This window comes from Lissotriton helveticus, chromosome 7 (genome assembly GCF_964261635.1).
Source record: "Lissotriton helveticus chromosome 7, aLisHel1.1, whole genome shotgun sequence".
Lineage (NCBI taxonomy): Eukaryota > Metazoa > Chordata > Amphibia > Caudata > Salamandridae > Lissotriton > Lissotriton helveticus.
Window position 1 is genome coordinate 215,337,737 of NC_136068.1, and position 18,909 is coordinate 215,356,645.

General features: G+C 45.0%; 1 protein-coding gene across 2 annotated transcripts in view; it reads left to right on the plus strand.

Annotated features, from left to right (window-relative positions):
• The window catches only part of ZBP1 (Z-DNA binding protein 1), a 222,354-nt gene that overhangs the window by 129,539 nt on the left and 73,906 nt on the right, over positions 1-18,909 (plus strand). Inside the window, exon 5 of one of the 2 annotated variants that reach the window (XM_078651964.1) lies at positions 9,339-10,213. The exons of the other annotated variant lie outside the window; for it this stretch is intronic. Within the exon in view, the coding sequence (XP_078508090.1) occupies positions 9,339-10,075 (737 nt within the window). The 3' untranslated portion in view covers positions 10,076-10,213. Of the gene's footprint in view, positions 1-9,338; positions 10,214-18,909 lie in introns of those variants that run through there. 2 annotated transcript variants of the gene reach the window in all.

Below are 18,909 nucleotides of genomic sequence, written 5' to 3' on the forward strand. Positions count from 1 at the left end.
TGCGTCATGCTTGCGACACTACTCCAACAATGCGTGACTTTTCTGCTAACCGATGCGTCAGAATCTCTGACGCATCTGTCAATCCTTGTGCCATCGTGCGCCATATTGTAAATACGGCACATCTATAGTGGCACAAGGGTTTTTCACTCAGGCACAGGGAAACTGACGCATCTACATAGATGCGTCAGTTTCTTGTAAATCTGCCCCCCTGAGTGGGGGCAATTTTGCACTTACAAGCCGTCTCCCCGTTTGGTCCAGGAATTGGCATGTCTTCTAGTAAGGTATCATGTAAACACGATTAAGAGTGTTTTTTGTTTCAATAGGTTAAGTTTCTGAAATGCAAATTTGTAGTGACAGACCTTAAAGATCTGAGCCATGTAAAATCAAACGGGGAAAACATGTAAGAAACAGTATACTGCAATTTCATTCTTAAAAAGTCTATGTCGTATGCTAAGGTTTCCCACAGCTTATTTCCTCTGTCTAACGTACCAAATAGAAGATCTTCAGTGAACATTATTTGAATGAAGTACTTGCCAAACCATTGACCTGCCTTCTCCCAATCCCGGTACTGACTACATCCTCCAATTTGCTGTCTTTGCTGGTCTAATAGAACTGCAACAATTGAGGTGATCAGTTGACAATCAGTCTTCTCTTCCATCTCTTTCTTTCCGACTTTGAATTGCTTACTCCACGGAGTCCTACCTTTTTATCCTTCATTAATTCTACATTCTTTTTTATATCATTACTTATCTGTTTCATACCTTTTTTTAAATATATCGTTACATATCTGTCTCATGTATATATATTTTTTACTTTGATAGTGTATTTCACCATAATGGGTTGTTTTCTTTTGTCATTCTCTCCCTCTCTTTTTAGTGTTCAACATGTCACCATGTCACCATTTTTAATTTTCTTGCCTTACTGTCTTTATCTCTCCGTAGCTCTTCCTGTGCAGTTTTCCTTCATTTTGTTTTTCTTTAAATCACTCTTTTTTTCTCAAAATGTGTTGTCTTTTTTACTTATTTGTTTCTTATCTGCTTATACAGCATCTTGTTCTCCCCGGAGACTTGTACTTTTTGTGGTATTCCCACAAGCCACCTTCGTCCTAACGGGCAGCAGTATTTGGAAATTTTACAATAGGAAATATTACTGTTAATAACTTTTAAAATGCTACCATTCGTGGTAAGTGTTCCCTGCAGTTCATATATAAGTGCTTTAATACAATTACACACAGCTGCCAAAGAGTGCTTCAACCTTTGTTGAAATCATTGCACTCTCATATGAAGTGTTTTTTAAATTTGAACATTTTATTGGACAAGATTACTATTTTGGAGTGCCACGATCAGAATATTTAAGCAAATATTTTACTTTACCAATAATTACGACCCGACTCCTCAAATGAGTTCTAATTAAGAGAACGAATTTGCAGACCCACTTTTAACCCCATTTAATCTCCTGCACTCACAGGTTAGACCAAAGCTATCCTGACCACACTCACCTCAGGAGTTCTCCCTCTTCAGACAGGGGTGAAAGTAATGCAACAATTATGTGAACTGACTAAAGTTTTAGTAAAAAGAGGGTGGGCATGGCGCTCCGGTACTTATGACGGCTCCACGCCGTCATGAGTCACGGGCGGCGTGTGCTCAAGACAGCGTGTAGCCGTCATGGCCACGCTCGCTCATTAATTCGCCCGCACAGGCAGGGAATTTGAGCCGCGGAGGGGCAGCGGCATGATGGCTCCACGCCGTCATGAGCTCGTGACGGCGTGGAGCCGTCATGAGCACTCAAAGGGTTAAAAAGCACAACACTCAAAAGAGGTGCAGGTTCAAAACAAGAAATCATATGAAAGAAAATAATCAGATTCCTAGGTTGCTACATCCTCTTTCGAGCCCCTGCCCCGGAATTGATCTTCTATACGACTTTCTCATAACTTTCCAAACGGGAGAGTTGTAGCTGCAGCAAATTAAGCATCTGCGGCAAAGACTGGGGGCTTATTTATGAAAGCCCTGCATCATTTTTGCACCACGTAAAGTGGTATATGCGTTACGCAGAGCTCTCATTTCAATTTCGGAACCCACGAAAAGCCACCCTGTGTGGCTTTGAGTGGCCTCATAAATCATGAGTTAAGCGACGCAGCGCAGACCGCGGCTTCGCCTTCCTCTGCTCCTGTAAGGTGTTTCATTGGCCTTGCCATGGATTTTGCCACTCAGCACCCATGGAATTTGATTCTGCCCTAGATTTACAAAGTGATGCAAACCTGGGTAAGCGCCACATCCGTGCACCTCCCGAGTTGAGGGGTATTGATGAGAAATATTTTTATTTCTCCTCATTTTTTCCTGAGGAAAATGCCTCTTAGGATTGCCCCTTCCTGCACAAAAACAATCCTGCATGCAACGGAGGCACCCTTGCACCATGATGCATGAATACCTACGTTGGCACTATGCTGCCGAAACGGCACTAGCACAGGGAGAAAGGACAGGAATGCACCATATTGCTTAAATACGGTGCATTCCTGCTCTTTGACTTTGGCATAGGGCAGGGTAGCAAGGTTGCCCTGTGCCAAAATCCCATAAATAAGCCCCTGGGTACATTGGCAAATTGCACAGAATATGGGCAGATCTTGTGGCTAGAACATCACTTAAGCCACTTTAATCTCTGTTTCCCTAGAAATGCTATTCCAAGATCATATTCCATGTATATTTTCAGATCCTACCCAATTCTTTGTAGATTCAAAAAAGCTCATGAAGGTACATTTGATTAATGTATTATTCTTATCCATCTCTGGCCGTGCCTTTTATGTTAATACGATCCTATGAAGGACACAACTCTCATGTCTTTTTCTGCCACCCCTGTAGCACCGTTAGTGAGCCCATGTGGTCTTTTCCAAATTTCACCCAAACCTAATGAAAATAGATCCCTGTATTTGGCAATGTTTGGTGACTGCGGTTAGCAGTCAACACATTGAAACTCATTAAGAGTTAGAAGTTTGGTATGTTTTGCGATTAAGAGGATTGGAGCTGGCACCCACTCCTCATTGGATTAGTTCTTTCAGGTATCCTCAGATCATTGAAAAATAGACTTAAAAGAATAGGGGCGTTCACACCACTTTGCCTTATTCCTTTTAGAACATCAAAAGATGCTACGAGCTTTCCGGGGGCAGCGTTATGTAGTTCCTTTAATAAAACTAAGCAATTTTAGGAACTTAGACTTGTTATGCTTTTTTCAAAGCGAACCACAAACTCTCTCTATTTACCAGGTTAAAGGCTATTTTTAAATCTATAAAGGTAGTGTATATTGACACTTTTTCAATTTAGAGAATGTTGCACAGATGAGATGTAGTCGGAAATACTGTTTTTGTGTGAGTTTGCGGAACCTTACCTTTTCACTGCTCACTATGCTCTTTCCATCCACTCATCCTGTGATCCTGTTTAAATTAAGAGTGTACCTACTGCATCTAAGAGTGTAGTTGGTTTATAATGACCAGTTTCTCTCTTATTGCCCATGTTATGTATTGCTCTTACTGTTTCCATTATTATGTATCGGTGAATGCTGCTATTGGCATCTTTTCTTCCTATTACCTCTTGTAGTCAACAACAGCACAGTACTAATCCAAGAGCCAAGGTTATCTCCACAACTTGCCGTTTCAGTCTTCCCTCTCTTATCATTCTTTTGTTTGTCTTTTTTCTCTTTTTGTGAGCTAGGCCATGTCAATTATGACTAACTTGAATGTGCTTGTATTTATCTCCACTCTGATGGTTCTCACTTGTTCTTCACTGCTATAAATGTCTGTCGTAAGGCACCATTTGTTTGTTTGTCCACAGTTTACTAATCTGACCAGCACCTTCTCTCAATTGCTCATCATGTCTTTTGTATTCTTTCCACATTGCCCCTTAGAAGTATATGTTGGTTAGAAAATATCTAGTAATATAATATGAGTGTCGTATTATTTTCCTCATTTAACTGTTCTCTCGATTGGAAAGTGCAATGTGGTGCTTCGGCCAGAGCGGTTGACTCCAGAGTGCGTAGCCCGCAGTTTTATCGCCGGCGGCAGCTCATCTCAGCATCATGTGAAATAGCTCACTTAGGGCCATATGTACGAACGCTAAATATTGCGACTCACAATTACCAATAAATTGCAACTCGCAATTGCGAGTCGTAAATTGGTACCTACGAACGGGAGACAACACATGATTGCGAGTCAATAATGACTCGCAATGCAATTTCGGGTCCCGTCAATTTGCAGTTGCAAAAAGGAAGGCTAAAAGCGACCAATGCTAAAAATCACCTTTTTGCCTACGCAAATAGCGATTGTGTGATAGAAACAGGCCAAAATTCCACTAGCAAATTGGGAGTTTGAAAAAACACATGGAAAACAGTTCCTGCTTGAGCTGAAGGGCCCCAAGGATATTCTCGAGCAAAATCCTAAGCACATGTCCAGGTGCAGCAGGTCAGTGCAACACTGCTGTGTGAGCATGACCGACAGTATGAGCAGCAAGGCCAGCTAGAAGGATGCTAAGGAGAGGCTGAGGAAGCTGAAGCTTGCCGAAAAGGAGCTGGACATCCTAACTGAGGAATGCTGCAACCACCATGAAGAGCTATTTGGAAATGCCTCACACCTTGTGCCACAGTCAGACAAACGCAAGATCTGGCGTTGTATGCAGCAGCACATAAATACCCTTGGGCTGGCACACAGGTCCATTGACGACACTGTACAAGAACGCCAATACATACATACATACATACATTAGGAAGAGCTGGTACGATCTGCACACAGGGCCAAGGAGAGGTTGGCAGCACGTCCGCTAGAGGCACAATGGACCAGAGGTGGGCCATCCACTACATCGGCACCTTCAGCTGCTGAAGCCATGGTGGAAGATACCCTTGAGAGGGCTGCTGTTGTAGGGTTAGGGAGCTTTGACACATCACATCCAGCAAAAAAATCCTGGTAAGTGAGAATTGTGTTGGTGATGTGTGAATTGCCACTAAAGTCTGTTCTGTGTATGCATACTAATCATCCACAGCCAAACATCCCTTCCCAAAAAACAAGCAACGCCAATGTTGCATCATGGGAGATGTAGTCTGTAACATATACAGTGTAGTAAGGACTGACTTGAGCTGATAATCATCGCAACGCAATACCACTGAAACAGTGACTCACATATTTTATTTTCTTCTTTCATCTTTTGGCACATACACACACCACTGGGAGGAGAGCAGAGATCTGATGACACTTCAGGCAGCCCGGAGCTGTCCCAGATGGAAGAAGGGCAGGATGTGGGAGAAGCAAGTGGGCCAAGTTCTTTAGAAGTCCCAGCAACTGATGCACCAACTACATCACAGGCCACAGCCAGTGTCACACCAGCCTCACAGCAGACACCAACCTCCCGACGCTCTCTGGCCACCAGGGTGCGTATGTCACAACCAACGCAGCAGTCCCTATGGTGGATGCAAAGTGTGTCCTCTGCTGAAGCAGCCAGTCAGCTCATGTCTGGAGCGCTGGGTCGGGCAATGTTGCAAATACAGCGCCTGCAACAGAAGTCACAAAGGGAGATGAAAGAGAGGATGACACAGGGCTTCAGCGTGATTTCTGACAAACTTACTGAAAAATCAGACCCGGCTGGAAGCAAAACTGGATGCCCTCACAAACACAGTTGCTGACCTAGCCAAAGAATCGGCAGAGGAAAGGGCACAGCTTAGGCGCATGGAGCGCAGCAGGGGGCACAGATTGGACACCCTGATCAGAGCCATCTGCAGGCTTGCTCATGCAACAAGCCAACACAGCAAGCGCACCTTAGGGCTCCAGGTGGAGAAGGGCAACTACAGTGGGGATGTTGCTTGTGGCCTGGAGAAGATCACTGCAGCAGTGGAAACACTGCAGACAAATGTTATTGTTGGTGGAGGTCAAAACGCACAAGATGATGGACAAGATGATGGACGGAATGTTGCACATTGGCAAAACATTCACCCCCAGTCAGAGATCTGGGTTTAATCCATTGTTATTTTGCTCACCATGCCACCCCAGTTCAGACATGGCCATATGAAAATCCGTCTTGACCCTGTGTCTTGACCCTGTGCCTCATTGGAACAGTCCAGCCCGAACTGCCAAGCCATGTCTTCCCTGGACTGGAATCAAGCATCCTAGGACCGGTTTCTGGCTATCAGCCGTCATCAGCCAGGATAGCTTGACTCCAGTGGCATAGTGAGCATGGGACCCACGTCTGGGCATACCCTTCCCACATAGGGTGATCAGCTAAACACACAAGATGTTGGACGGAATGTTGCACATGGGTGGCACAGATAGTGAGGTATGAAGCCACAGTAGCGTCTCTGCTACGGAGACACCTGTGATGCACTATACCAGCAGCCAGCACCTTGGATTGGGAAGTGGCAGCTCTGGCCAGGCTGGGCGGAGTGGCAAAAAATGATCTGTGTAGGGTCACTGAACAATATTTTTGCCACATATCCTTTCAATGTTGTGGTGATGTAACCACAATGGAGTTACTTTGTAGTTTAGGCCTGCATTTTCTGATGGGCAGGTTGTCCTTAGTTTGTTTGTGGATACTTGTACAATAAAGCACTAATTGATAGTCACAATTTGTTCTGTCTTATGTACAGGTGAGTGGGTAAATAATGTGTACGTACCTTTAAAAATAGTTGTTGGCAATCTCGTCCCTGCGCCTTCTCCCCTCTGCAGCAGCGCTGCCATCCCTTTGCTATTGGGCAGGCGGTCCTGGGTCCTCATCCACAGAATCTGTGTCAGAAACATCCATGGGCAATCCACCCCTGCAGGCCATGTTGTTTAGCATGGCACATATTGCCACAATTTTACAGACTGTCTCAGGTGCATACTGCAGAGCTCCGCCACTCTTGTGTAGACACCTGCAGAGCGATTTCAAGATCCCAAAAGTGCACTCAATCACAGTCCTGGAGCATCTGTGTGCCCTGATGTCTTTCATGTATATTGTTGGGAGACAGGTACGGTGTGAGTATCCAGGGCCGCAGGGCATGCGCACTGTCACCTGTTGTGAGATATATTATGGTGAGATTATATGTTTACAGAAATACAAGTGGTAAAACATTTATCTGGGGACTGGTAACATCATTACCTAAGAGGTAACTATCATCAAAGTAATAGGTTTCTAACCTTTGGTATATGCCACTGTGTCTGAAAATGTATGCATCATGTGTGCTTCCCGGGAATTTTGCTACCAGGTCTGTGATGATGTTTTTTGCATCACAGACAACTTAGATTTTGAGGGAATGAGTGCTTTTCCTATTACGGCACATGTATTCTATGTGGGATTGGGGACATATGGGCACATGGGTTCCACCTATGACCTGTGGGAACCTTGCTAAGCTGTATAAATCTAGTTTTGTTTCATCTAGTTCCTCATCATCCCTTGGCATGTAAATGTGTTGATGGATGTGGTACAGAATGGTGTCTAGGAAATTATGGAAAAAACACGAAAGTTCACTCTGAGACACACCACCAGCCACTGCATTGACATCCTGGTAGCTACTAGTGGCCAAAAGGTGGAGGAAGCACAAGACCTGCACAGGTGTGGGAATTGCATTGCTGCGCCAGGTTCTGCTCTCAAGTTGTGGCTTCAAGGTGTCTATGAGGTCTGGAATGACAGTGCTACTCAGCCTGTACTGGTCATAAATCTCCTTCTCTATATTATCCAACAATGTTAGCCTGACTCTGAATATCAACTCCTGTTTCCTCCTCAGCCAATATCCACCACCTCCTTGCTATCACGTACAGGGCAGCTGTTGTAGAAAGGTTTCTGATGCATTCTGGGGCTGGTTTATAGGTTGGGCCTGGTTACCACCTGTTTCTGGTTAGTGGTAAATTGCATGCGCAAATGTGCCTATTTGCACATAGTCGCAATTTGCGATAGGTCCCTACATTTATTTTGCAAGTCACATTTTGAGATTCGCTATTTTGGGGACGCAAGTAGCTGCCACTTTTTTTTGTAGTCGCTATTCTATCACAGCACAAATTTGACATTTGCGAGTGCATTTCGTACATTGCGTACAGCCATTTTTGCATGCGCAAATCATTTTGCCAACGATTTTGCGCATGCCAAATGGTTGTACATCTGGACCCTTAATCTCCCCAACGCCCCCTGTGCCATGAAACCCTTGAGGGATGATATGTTTGCGCTTTACAAATAAAAATTATTAAGTGGAGATGTTCTTGGGCAATATGCATGCAATGTTTTCACAGAGGTGATATTATTGCCTTGTGGCCCGCCCAGAGACACATTTATTGGCAGGTATGTCTGGAAAGGTTGCTTGCCTTCACATTGGTGTAACTCTTCGTGGCCCTACTCATCTTTGCTCTCCTGCTCTAACTTTCAGTACCTGCTTCCGAAGCTTCAATGAACATAGATGCACTATGTAGCAACCTAGTACCTATTATATGCTGAGCATACATCAGTTACTGATGACAGGGCTTACGAAACATGCAAAACATTCAGATTAGCAAGCACTAGTCTGTGCCCCCTTCAATTGTATCCCTGCTCTCAGGACATGTTGGGGTGCCAAGGGCATGCAGGGGTTATAGGGCCCCAGTAGTGTCTATTGAGGTTGTTAACCATGGACGTTAAGGGGTCCTGTAATATGTTCATCCTAAATTGAAAACTAAGCACACCCCTTCTGCAGTTGGCGCTCAAGATAGCAAGGGCAGAGCAGTCCAATGCTCCGTCAGGGCGTTGATGTGGGTTTGAGACTCAGAACTCAGTAATGCATATAATAACACACATCATTCTCTAGCTAGTGCTTTTTCTTTAAAAAAAGAAAAACGTACTTTAACGGACGTAAGGAAAATGCTAGGCACATAATCACAAATATACATCCATCGAACAGTAGGCACAATAGACCAAACAGTAACCTCAATGAAGGTGGGAATAAAAATGTAAAAGCCCAGTTACAGAAGGCCTTGTAGATGCCCAATGAAAGTTAGGCCTACAGACAGTGCCCTTTCTGCTAAAAATCAGTAATGGAGGCCTACTGTTATGTTCTTAGAATCCTAGAAAGTGCAGTTTTATTAAACGTAGGTAACATTTACTATCCAATGTCAGACCTGTTACCTCAAACGGTTCCTATTTACCATAAAATGATCATGCCTTCAGCCTGTAGAAATCACAATCAGCTTACTAACAAAAACTCCTGCCTACCAGTAGAAAAAACACATGTGTGATATTTACTATTCATAATAACCCAGTCAAAGCTTTACAGTGTAGTAAGGACTGACTTGAGCTGATAAACATCGCAACACCACTGAAACAGTGACTCACATATTTTATTTTCTTCTTTCATCTTTTGGCACATAGACACACCACTGGGAGGAGTGCAGAATTCTGGTGACACTGCAGGTAGCCCGGAGCTGGCCCAGATGGAGGAAGGGCAGGATGTGGGAGAAACAAGTGGGCCCAGTTCTTCAGAAGTGCCAGCAACTGATGCACCAACTACATCACAGGCCACAGCCAGTGTCACACCAGCCTCACTGCAGGCACCAACCTCCCGACGCTCTCTGGCCACCAGGGTCCGTATGTCACAACCAACCCAGCAGTCCCTACGGTGGATGCAAAGTGTGTCCTCTGCTGGAGCAGTCAGTCAGCTCATGTCTGGAGCACTGGGTCGGGCAATGTTGCAAATGCAGCGACTGCAAAAGAAGACACAGAGGCAGATGAATGAGAGGATGACACAGGGCTTCAGCATGATTTCTGACAAACTTACTGAAAATCAGACCCGGCTGGAAGCAAAACTGGATGCCCTCACAAACACAGTTGCTGACCTAGCCAAAGAATGGGCGGAGGAAAGGGCACAGCTTAGGCGCATGGAGCGCAGTAGGGGGCACAAATTGGACGCCCTGAGCCGGGCCATCTACAGGCTTACTCATGCAACAAGCCAACACAGCAAGCGCACCTTGGGGCTCCAGGTGGGGATTGGCCACTACAGTGGGGATGTTGCTCGTGGTCTGGAGAGGATCACTGCAGCAGTGGAAACACTGCAGGCAAATGTTATTGTTGGTGGAGGTGCCATGGGTGGCACAGATAGTGAGGCGTGAAGCCACAGTAGCGTCTCTGCTACGGAGACACCTGTGATGCACCGTAGCAGAAGCCGGCACATTGGATTGGGAAGTGGCAGCTCTGGCCAGGCTGGGCGGAGTGGCAAAAAATGATCTGTGTAGGGTCACTGAACAATATTTTTGCCACATATCCTTTCAATGTTGTGGTGATGTAACCACAATGGAGTTACTTTGTAGTTTAGACCTGCATTTTCTGATGGGCAGGTTTTCCTTAGTTTGTTTGTGGATACTTGTACAATAAAGCAATAATTGATAGTCACAATTTGTTCTGTCTTATGTGCAGGTGAGTGGGTAAATAATGTGTACGTTCCTTTAAAAATGGTTGTTGGCAATCTGGTCCCGGCGCCTTCTCCCCTCTGCAGCAGCGCTGCCATCCCTTTGCTTTTGGGCAGGCGGTCCTGGGTCCTCATCCACAGAATCTGTGTCAGAAACATCCATGGGCAATCCACCCCTGCAGGCCGTGTTGTGCAGCATGGCACATATTACCACAGTTTTACAGACTGTCTCTGGTACATACTGCAGAGCTCCGCCACTCTTGTGTAGACACCTGCAGAGCGATTTCAAGATCCCAAAAGTGCACTCAATCACCGTCCTGGAGTATCTGTGTGCCCTGATGTCTTTCATGTATATTGTTGGGAGACAGGTACGGTGTGAGTATCCATGGCCGCAGGGCATACACACTTTCACCTGTTGTGAGATATATTATGGTGAGATTATATGCTTACAGACATACAAGTGCTAAAACATTTATCTGGGGACTGGTAACATCATTACCTAAGAGGTAACCATCATCAAAGTAATAGGTTTCTAACCTTTGGTATATGCCACTGTGTCTGAAAATGTATGCATCATGTGTGCTTCCCGGGAATTTTGCTACCAGGTCTGTGATGATGTTTTTTGCATCACAGACAACTTGAATTTTGAGGGAATGAGCGTTTTTCTTATTACGACACATGTATTCTATGTGGGATGGGGGACATAGGGGCACATGGGTTCCACCTATGACCTGTGGGAACCTTGCTAAGCTGTAAAAATCTAGTTTTGTTTCATCTAGTTCCTCATCATCCCTTGGCCTGTAAATGTGTTGATGGATGTGGTACAGAATGGCGTCTAGGAAATTATGGAAAAAACACGAAAGTTCACTCTGAGACACACCATCAGCCACTGCAATGACATCCTGGTAATATCATTACCTAGGAGGTATCCATCATCAAAGTTACAGGTTTCTAACCTTTGGTGTATGCCACTGTGTCTCAAAATGTATGCATCATGTGTGCTTTCCGGGAATTTGCTACCAGGTCTGTGAGGATGTTTTGTGCATCACAGACAACTTGGATGTTGAGGGAATGAGTGCTTTTCCTATTACAGAAGATGTATTCTATGTGGGAATGCACCCCATGACCTGTGGGAACCTTGCTAAGCTGTAATAATCACGTTTTGTTTCATCTAGTTTCTGATCATCCCTTGGCATGTAAATGTGTTGATGGATGTGGTACAGAATGGTGTCTAGGAAATTACAGAAAAAAAACGAAAGTGCAGTCTGAGACACACCACCAGCCACTACAATGACATCCTGGTAGCTACCAGTGTCCAAAAGGTGGAGGGAGCACAAGACCTGCACAGGTGTGGGAATTGCATTGCTGCGCAAGTTTCTGTTCTCAAGTTGTGGCTTCAAGGTGTCTATGAGGTCTAGAATGATAGTGCTACTCAGCCTGTCTGGCCATAAATCTCCTCCTCTATCTTATCCAGCAATGTTAGCCTGACTCTGAATATCCACTCTTGTTTCCGCCTCAGCCAATATCCACCACCTCCTTGCTATCACGAACAGGGCAGCTATTGTAGAAAGGTTTCTGATGCATTCTGGGGCTGTTTTTATAGGTTGGGCCTGGTTACCACCTGTTTCTGGTTAGTGGTAAATTGCATGCACAAATGTGCCTATTTGCACATAGTTGCAATTTGCGACTGCAAAAACAACAGTTGATGGACAGAATGCAGAACAATGTCATACATTCACCCCAGTACAGAGATCTGGGCCTAAATCCATCGTTTGTTTGCACTCCACCCCACCCCAGTTCAGACATGGCCATATGCAAATCAGCCTTGACCCTGTGCCTCATGGGAGCAGTCCAGCCCAAAGTGCCAAGCCATGTCTTTCCTGGACCGGAATCAAGCATCCTAGGACCGGTTTCTGGCTATCAGCCGTTATCAGCCAGGATAGCTTGACATGTGGGTTCGAGACTCAGAACTCAGTAATGCATATAATAACACACATCATTCTCCAGCCAGTGCTTTTTCTTTAAAAAAAGAAAAACTTACTTTAATGGAAGAAAGGAAAATGCTAGGCACAGAATCACAAATATACACCCAGTGAATAGTTGGCACAATAGACCAAACAGTAACCTCAATGAAGGTGAGAATAAAAATGTTAAGAGCCCAGTTACAGAGGTCCTTGTAGATGCCCAAGGAAAGTTAGGCATACAGACTGTGTCCTTTCTGCTAAAAATCAGTAATGGAAGCCTACTGTTATGTTCTTAGAATCCTACAAAGTGCAGTTTTATTAAACACTAGCAGCCCGTCCCGACGTTGTCCGGGCATGCTGTAGCCGACGCCACTGTACCTTAACACGCTCCAGCTGCGAACGTGTTTTTCCGGTGTTCGCTCCATCCCCGAACGTGTTCCAGCGTGTTTGACCGCTCCCTGCAATATGCGAACATGTGTGTTCGCTCCATCCCCGAACGTGTTTGGCCGCTCCAGCCTACGCCACTTAGACTCACAACATCGCGTCAACGTCCAACGCCTGCAACAATTCTAAAGGACACGCCCACTCATATTGGAATGCTAGTCCCACACAGAACACTTCTCTTTTGCCGAATCCCACAACGCACAAGCCCACAACAGACTACTTTTCACAAAACGTTCTTTTCCCTTTCTAATGTATATGTTGGGCTGCTGTATAGCCTATGACCATCTGCTGATACTGTAGTTTGCAATGCTGTATTGGGTGCTCCGATTGGTGCTGTAGTTCTTGAGTTTACCCGCCTCAAAGGTTTGGGCTCTCTCTTTATTATATTAGTATAGAAGATAGGTAACATTTACTATCCAATACCAAAATGTCAAACCTGTTACCTCAAACGGTGCCGATTTGCCCTAAAAATATCATGCCTTCAGCCTTTGGAAATCGCAATCAGATTACTAAAAAAACATCCGCCTACTAGTAGGAAAAACACTGTGATATTTACTATTTATAATAACCCAGTCAATGTTTTTGACTTGACACATATTCCATAATCATCACATCAAATAAAAAACAGTTGCTGATCAACCTCTCGGGACAACTGGCACCAAGATTCCCCACATCCCAGGCCTTCACAGAGCCAATGCCCTATGAATTCTTCAAGCTGATCCTGCCTTCTCCTGGGGTTACTAATTCGTAACTTTGAGCGATGCAGAGCTCTGTTTTCACCCTACAAATGTGGAGGGTTGTAGGGGAGAGGGGCTGCATTGGACCAGGTAGCTCCCATAGCAACAGAACTATCCTAGTGTTGCCCCTGTCCTTTTGATGCAACACCACAGCAAATACACTCATTAGAAAACATTTATTTGCCTTATGGGGTGCTCCTTTTCCATAAAGGCTTTTCTTTGTTGCTGCCTTTGCGCTCTGTCAGCTTTATCTTTCTTTCTTTTTTAAGATGGTGCCTCTTGCTCACCCACACTACTATACACTACTTTCCCTAGTCCGGCCAACTTACATGGAATCGTGTGGCAATCTTGTTTAAGCAACCAATCCCCCGGCTTTTACCTCCACTCCTCTCTCCTTGCTGAAGCAGTGCTGGTAAGCCATTTTATACCGCTCTTGACTTGAGGGGCAGAGAGAGTGGGTGATGGTAATTTTCATGCTTGGGTGGCTGCACCCATTTTCAAAGGACCTCTCGAGTAGGGTTGAAAGGTTCCCAGGACTGAATGATGGTTGCACCATTTGCCCTTTCCTTAAATGGTTGTAATAGTATATTGAAAAGACTTTTTGGTATATTTAATTTCTGGTTTAATTTTTATTTTCATTAGAGAGATAGTATATTGACTACTTATGATTCCCGACGATGGACACAAACAACAGACGGTTACATTTCTTGGGGCTAGCAATGGACATTGCAGAAAGACTTTAGGCTTAAGTGAGAATACTACATTAGGGGCCAGATGTAGGTCACCAAATACCGGTTGGTAACGGCTGATTTCGGCCGTTACCCACCGGTATTTGGTTTTTGAGATGTAGGGGGCCCAAATTTTACTGATTCTGTAAATTTACCAAATTGGTAAATTTACCGAATCGGTAAATTTACAGAATCGGTAAATCTAGATGTAGGTGGCACTTAAAATAGTGCCACAGGCCCTTAAGAATTCGTTATTTACCATGAAATACTATTTCATGGTAAATAACGAATTCCTGTGTACATTCACATCTGTGCATGTACACCTGTGCCATGTGGCAAACATACATGCCCTAAGGGCATGTATGTGTGTCACATGGCACACAAGTCAGAAACAGGGGTGCAACAGGGTGTCAAAGTGACACCCTGTCCCCCTTGTCAATTCGGTAATTTTACCGAATCGGTATTTACCAATTCGGTAATTGACATTGATTCCTATGGGCCTCAAGGCCCATAGGAATCAATGGCAATTACCGAATCGGTAAATACCGATTTGGTAATTACCGAATCATACCGATTCGGTAAAAATTACCGAATTTTTACCTAAATCTCATGTACCGAATTTAGAATACCGAATCGGTAAAATTCGGTATTCTAGAGTCGGTAAATTAAATTTACCTACATCTGGCCCTAGATGAGATGAATTTGGAAAGGGGAGCATGAGTTTGTTTGTGCACCAGTGCTTGCCTCATAGAGAGCTAGAACCATCACAAAAGGTTGAATTGAGGGAGGAAGATCCATTGTGGTGGGAGCACCCCCTGGCACACTGACAAAGCTACAAACCCTGGATGCGATGAGAAGCACAAAGGTGTGAATGGAGAGCAGAGATTGCAAATAACTCAAGGGGCCATACTAGGCCAGAGACTAGTTAATTATTTTTTATTTAATGTTTCCTGCAAAGTGTACTGGGCCAGAGTGCAACAGGAACCTATTACAGTAATAGATTACAGCCATTGAGTAGAATGACTGTCAAGCAAAGTCAGAACTAACTGAGACTGAAGTGTTGAGATTTGCGATCCTTGGAAAACCTCTCTGGCTATGTTGGTTATGTGGTGCTTCACATTTGCTCACATAGCTTCTTAATTGAGAGGTATCCCCTTGTACTAAACCTCCTCAACAGAATAGTCTAATTTCTCAATCCATGCCAGTACATGTTGCTTCTTCAGGTAGGTTTGGTTACCTGTGCTTGAGTCTTAGTGAACATGATTTGTGCACACTGGTGAATTCTAGGCAAACCTGAGTAAATAATAATCTTAAGACAGCAAGACAGTGGGCATTTTAGATGTAGCAAACCCCAGCAATGTACTACAATAGGAATGTTGTCTGCAAAGATATGTAGAATTAGAGGTGTGCACTAGGTACTTATCACAAGACCAACAAAATATACAACTCCTGTCCTCTAATATGCCTTTAAGTGCCTATGATGTGTTCGTTATTAAGATCCTTTCAGTCTGTTGATCGGACAGGAAGTGTCCAATATAACTAAAGTTGAGTCATTGGGTGATAGAACAGCAATGATATGTTCATGTGGTACCCTGGCAATGCATTTCCAACTGTCACAACAAATCGTGATATTTATGTGCCGCAACATAATTATTATTATTATTATTAACTGATTTATACAGCTCATAGCTGCCCCAGTGACAGGGCTTCCCAGCGCTACCAAGAATGCCCGTAAGTAAAGACAATTCGGGGAAAGAGGAGACAAATTACGCTGGGAAAAGCCAGGTCTTTATGGCTTTCCGAAAAGCTATGTGATTTTGGAGCCCTCCAATAGCAGTCAGATGGGAGTTCCAGAGTTTGGCAGCCAAAACTTTAAAAGAACGACCACCAGCTCTGGCTCTTAAAACTCTGGGGGTGCGTGCCAACCCTTGGTCAGCTGACCACAGAAGACGGCTCAGGACGTACGGTGTTAACAAGTCTGCTAGTACCGGAGGAGCTTGTTGAGTCAAGATTTTATGGGCAAAGCAAAGTGTCTTAAACTGGATTCTTTTCCCTATCGGCAGTGTAGTTTAGGTAAAAACGTAGACAGTGAAAAAGATTTTGGAAACGGCAGTAGGGTACGGGCTGCTGTGTTTGGTATTCTCTAAAGGCTCTGAATACAGGAGTGATTAGCACCTAAATATAGGGAATTGCCATAATTAAGTCTGGATAAAACTGTAGCCTGTAAAATAGTCGGCCGGACTTTGGGCTCAAAAAAACCAAGAAGAGGTTTTAATCCTCTCTCAGGAGCCAGAAGCAGGTCCCTGCGACAAATTTGAATTGAGCGTCAAAAGAGAGACCTCTATCGATCCAAAAGCCCAGGTTCTTGACCGCCTCCTTTGTCAGAGGTGCTGGTTTTAATTCGTCTGGCCACCATTGTTCTGACTACAAATCGCTGTCTCTCCCGAAAAGCAGAATTTCCGACTTACTAGCATTTAGCTGCAAGCAGTTTATAGTCAGCCAATTGGTGATTACCATCATATCCTCCTTAAATTTGGTGAGATTATTATTGCATTTCTTAGAAAAGGCGATGACTGATTGGGTGTCGTCGGCATAGGAAACCAATGACAACCCCTCTCCTTTTTGCCACCACTGCCACGGGATGTACATAGATGTTAAAGAGAACAGGGCTCAGTATCGATCCTTGCGGAACCCCATGTCTCCTGGGAGTGGTAGGATGGCACTGTGACCTGGAAAGTTCTTCCCTCTAAAAAGGAGCGAAACCAGGCCAAGGCCGAGCCCCCAATCCATATCTCCTGTAACGTGCACAGTAATATTTCATACGAGAGAGTGTCGAACGCGACACTTAAATCCAAAAGAATTAAGGCCGCAGAATTTCCATTGTCTAAGCTACTATGAATCTCCTTAGTCACTGCCAACAGAGTCAGTACTGTGATGGGCTCTGAAGCCATTTTGCGAGGGGTCCAGGATGGCAATTTCCTCAATGAAATCTGTCAGAATAGTATTGACATGGGATTAAACCACCTTGGCTAGAAAAGAGAGCTGGGAGATGGGGCGACAGTTACCCGGTTCAGATGGGTCTAACAATGCTTTCTTCAAGAGGGATATCACTTTGGCGTGCTTCCAAGCTAATGGTATATATGCTGAGGTCAGGAATAGAGTAATCAATTCCCTAGCCACTGGTAAAATGAGATTGCGAAATTGGCAAAATTGGTCTGGACTCAAAGAATCATCTGGGGAGCCTGATTTGATTTTCAAACAGAGAGACTCAGTCTCAGTGAGTGATATTTGGGAAAAGAAATCCAGTGTTTTATCTATCATGGGTCCCCTGAACTTGTACACTACCCTCTGATCAATATTGGTAGTGACCGGTGGAAAGCTTTTATACATTTTGTCCACCTTATGTAGAAAATAGGGTTTCTGTTATTTCCTTTTTAGGTATCGCAACCTGCGTTGCACTGCGAAGCAGTGCTTCGCAGCGCGAGGCATTTTGTAATAAAAAATGGGGTTTTAGCACTGACCTACGAATCGCACACGCTCGTGCGTGTGCGATTCCTTTTGTGCTACCCCATTGGCCTTTGCGTTCGTCTTTTTATAAAAGACTGCACGCAATTGGCCGAAGGCGGGCGCGTTGCTCCGCCCACGGCCTATTGGTGTCTATTACGCGCTTGGTGCGCGTAATAGACACCAATAGGCCGTCACGTGGTTTCTATTAGGGTGCACACACAGGCGCGATAATAGAAACACATGTCTTGCAATGGCGCGCGCTCGTACTTCTTCTTTATTGAATTTCCTGTTGTGTTTCACTTTGCTCCCGCCCCCTCCTGTTGTGCTCATTCCCATTGCTTCTGCCCCCCCCTCCCCTTGTCCGTGTTCAACATGCTCCCGACCCCCTCCTGTTGTCCCCGTCCCCTCCCATTGTCCCTGTCCCCTCCCATTGTCCGTGTTCACCAGGCTCCCGCTCATAGCGTTAACTGCGTCATGTCCCCACTCTGCATGGGGCTCAGTGTACCCAATTGCACGCTTTCATTTCTTTTGCGCCATACATTAGTACTCCACCGACACCAATTGTTACTGAGGACAAAGGCAGGCCAGTGATGGAAGAGCTCGCATTTTGGGCAGTGTGTTTTGGGACATAAAGCGCAGACCCTCAGCTTTTCCCTGCATACCACGTGCACTGTAGCTATAATGTCCACCCCTCCCATCGCTTCTGTGTATGTTTACTCCCGCCCCCTCCTGTTGTGCGCATTCCCATTGCTCCAGCCCCCCCCTCCCGTTGTCCGTGTTCAACATGCTCCCGACCCCCTCCTGTTGTCCCCGTCCCTTCCCGTTGTCCGTGTTCACCAGGCTCCCGCTCATAGCGCTAACTGCGTCACGTCCCCACTCTCCATGGGGCTCAGTGTACCCAATTGCACGCCTTCAATTCTTTTGCGCCATACATTAGTACTCCACCGACACCAATTGTTACTGAGGACAAAGGCAGGCCAGTGATAGAAGAGTTTGCATTTTGGGCAGTGTGTTTAGGGACATAAAGCGCAGACCCTCAGCTTTTCCCTGCATACTATATGCACTGTAGCCATAATGTCCACCCCTCCCATCGCTTCTGTGTATGTCTGAGAGAGAGGTCCTGGTACATATAGTGAATGAATGCCGCTACAGAGTCCT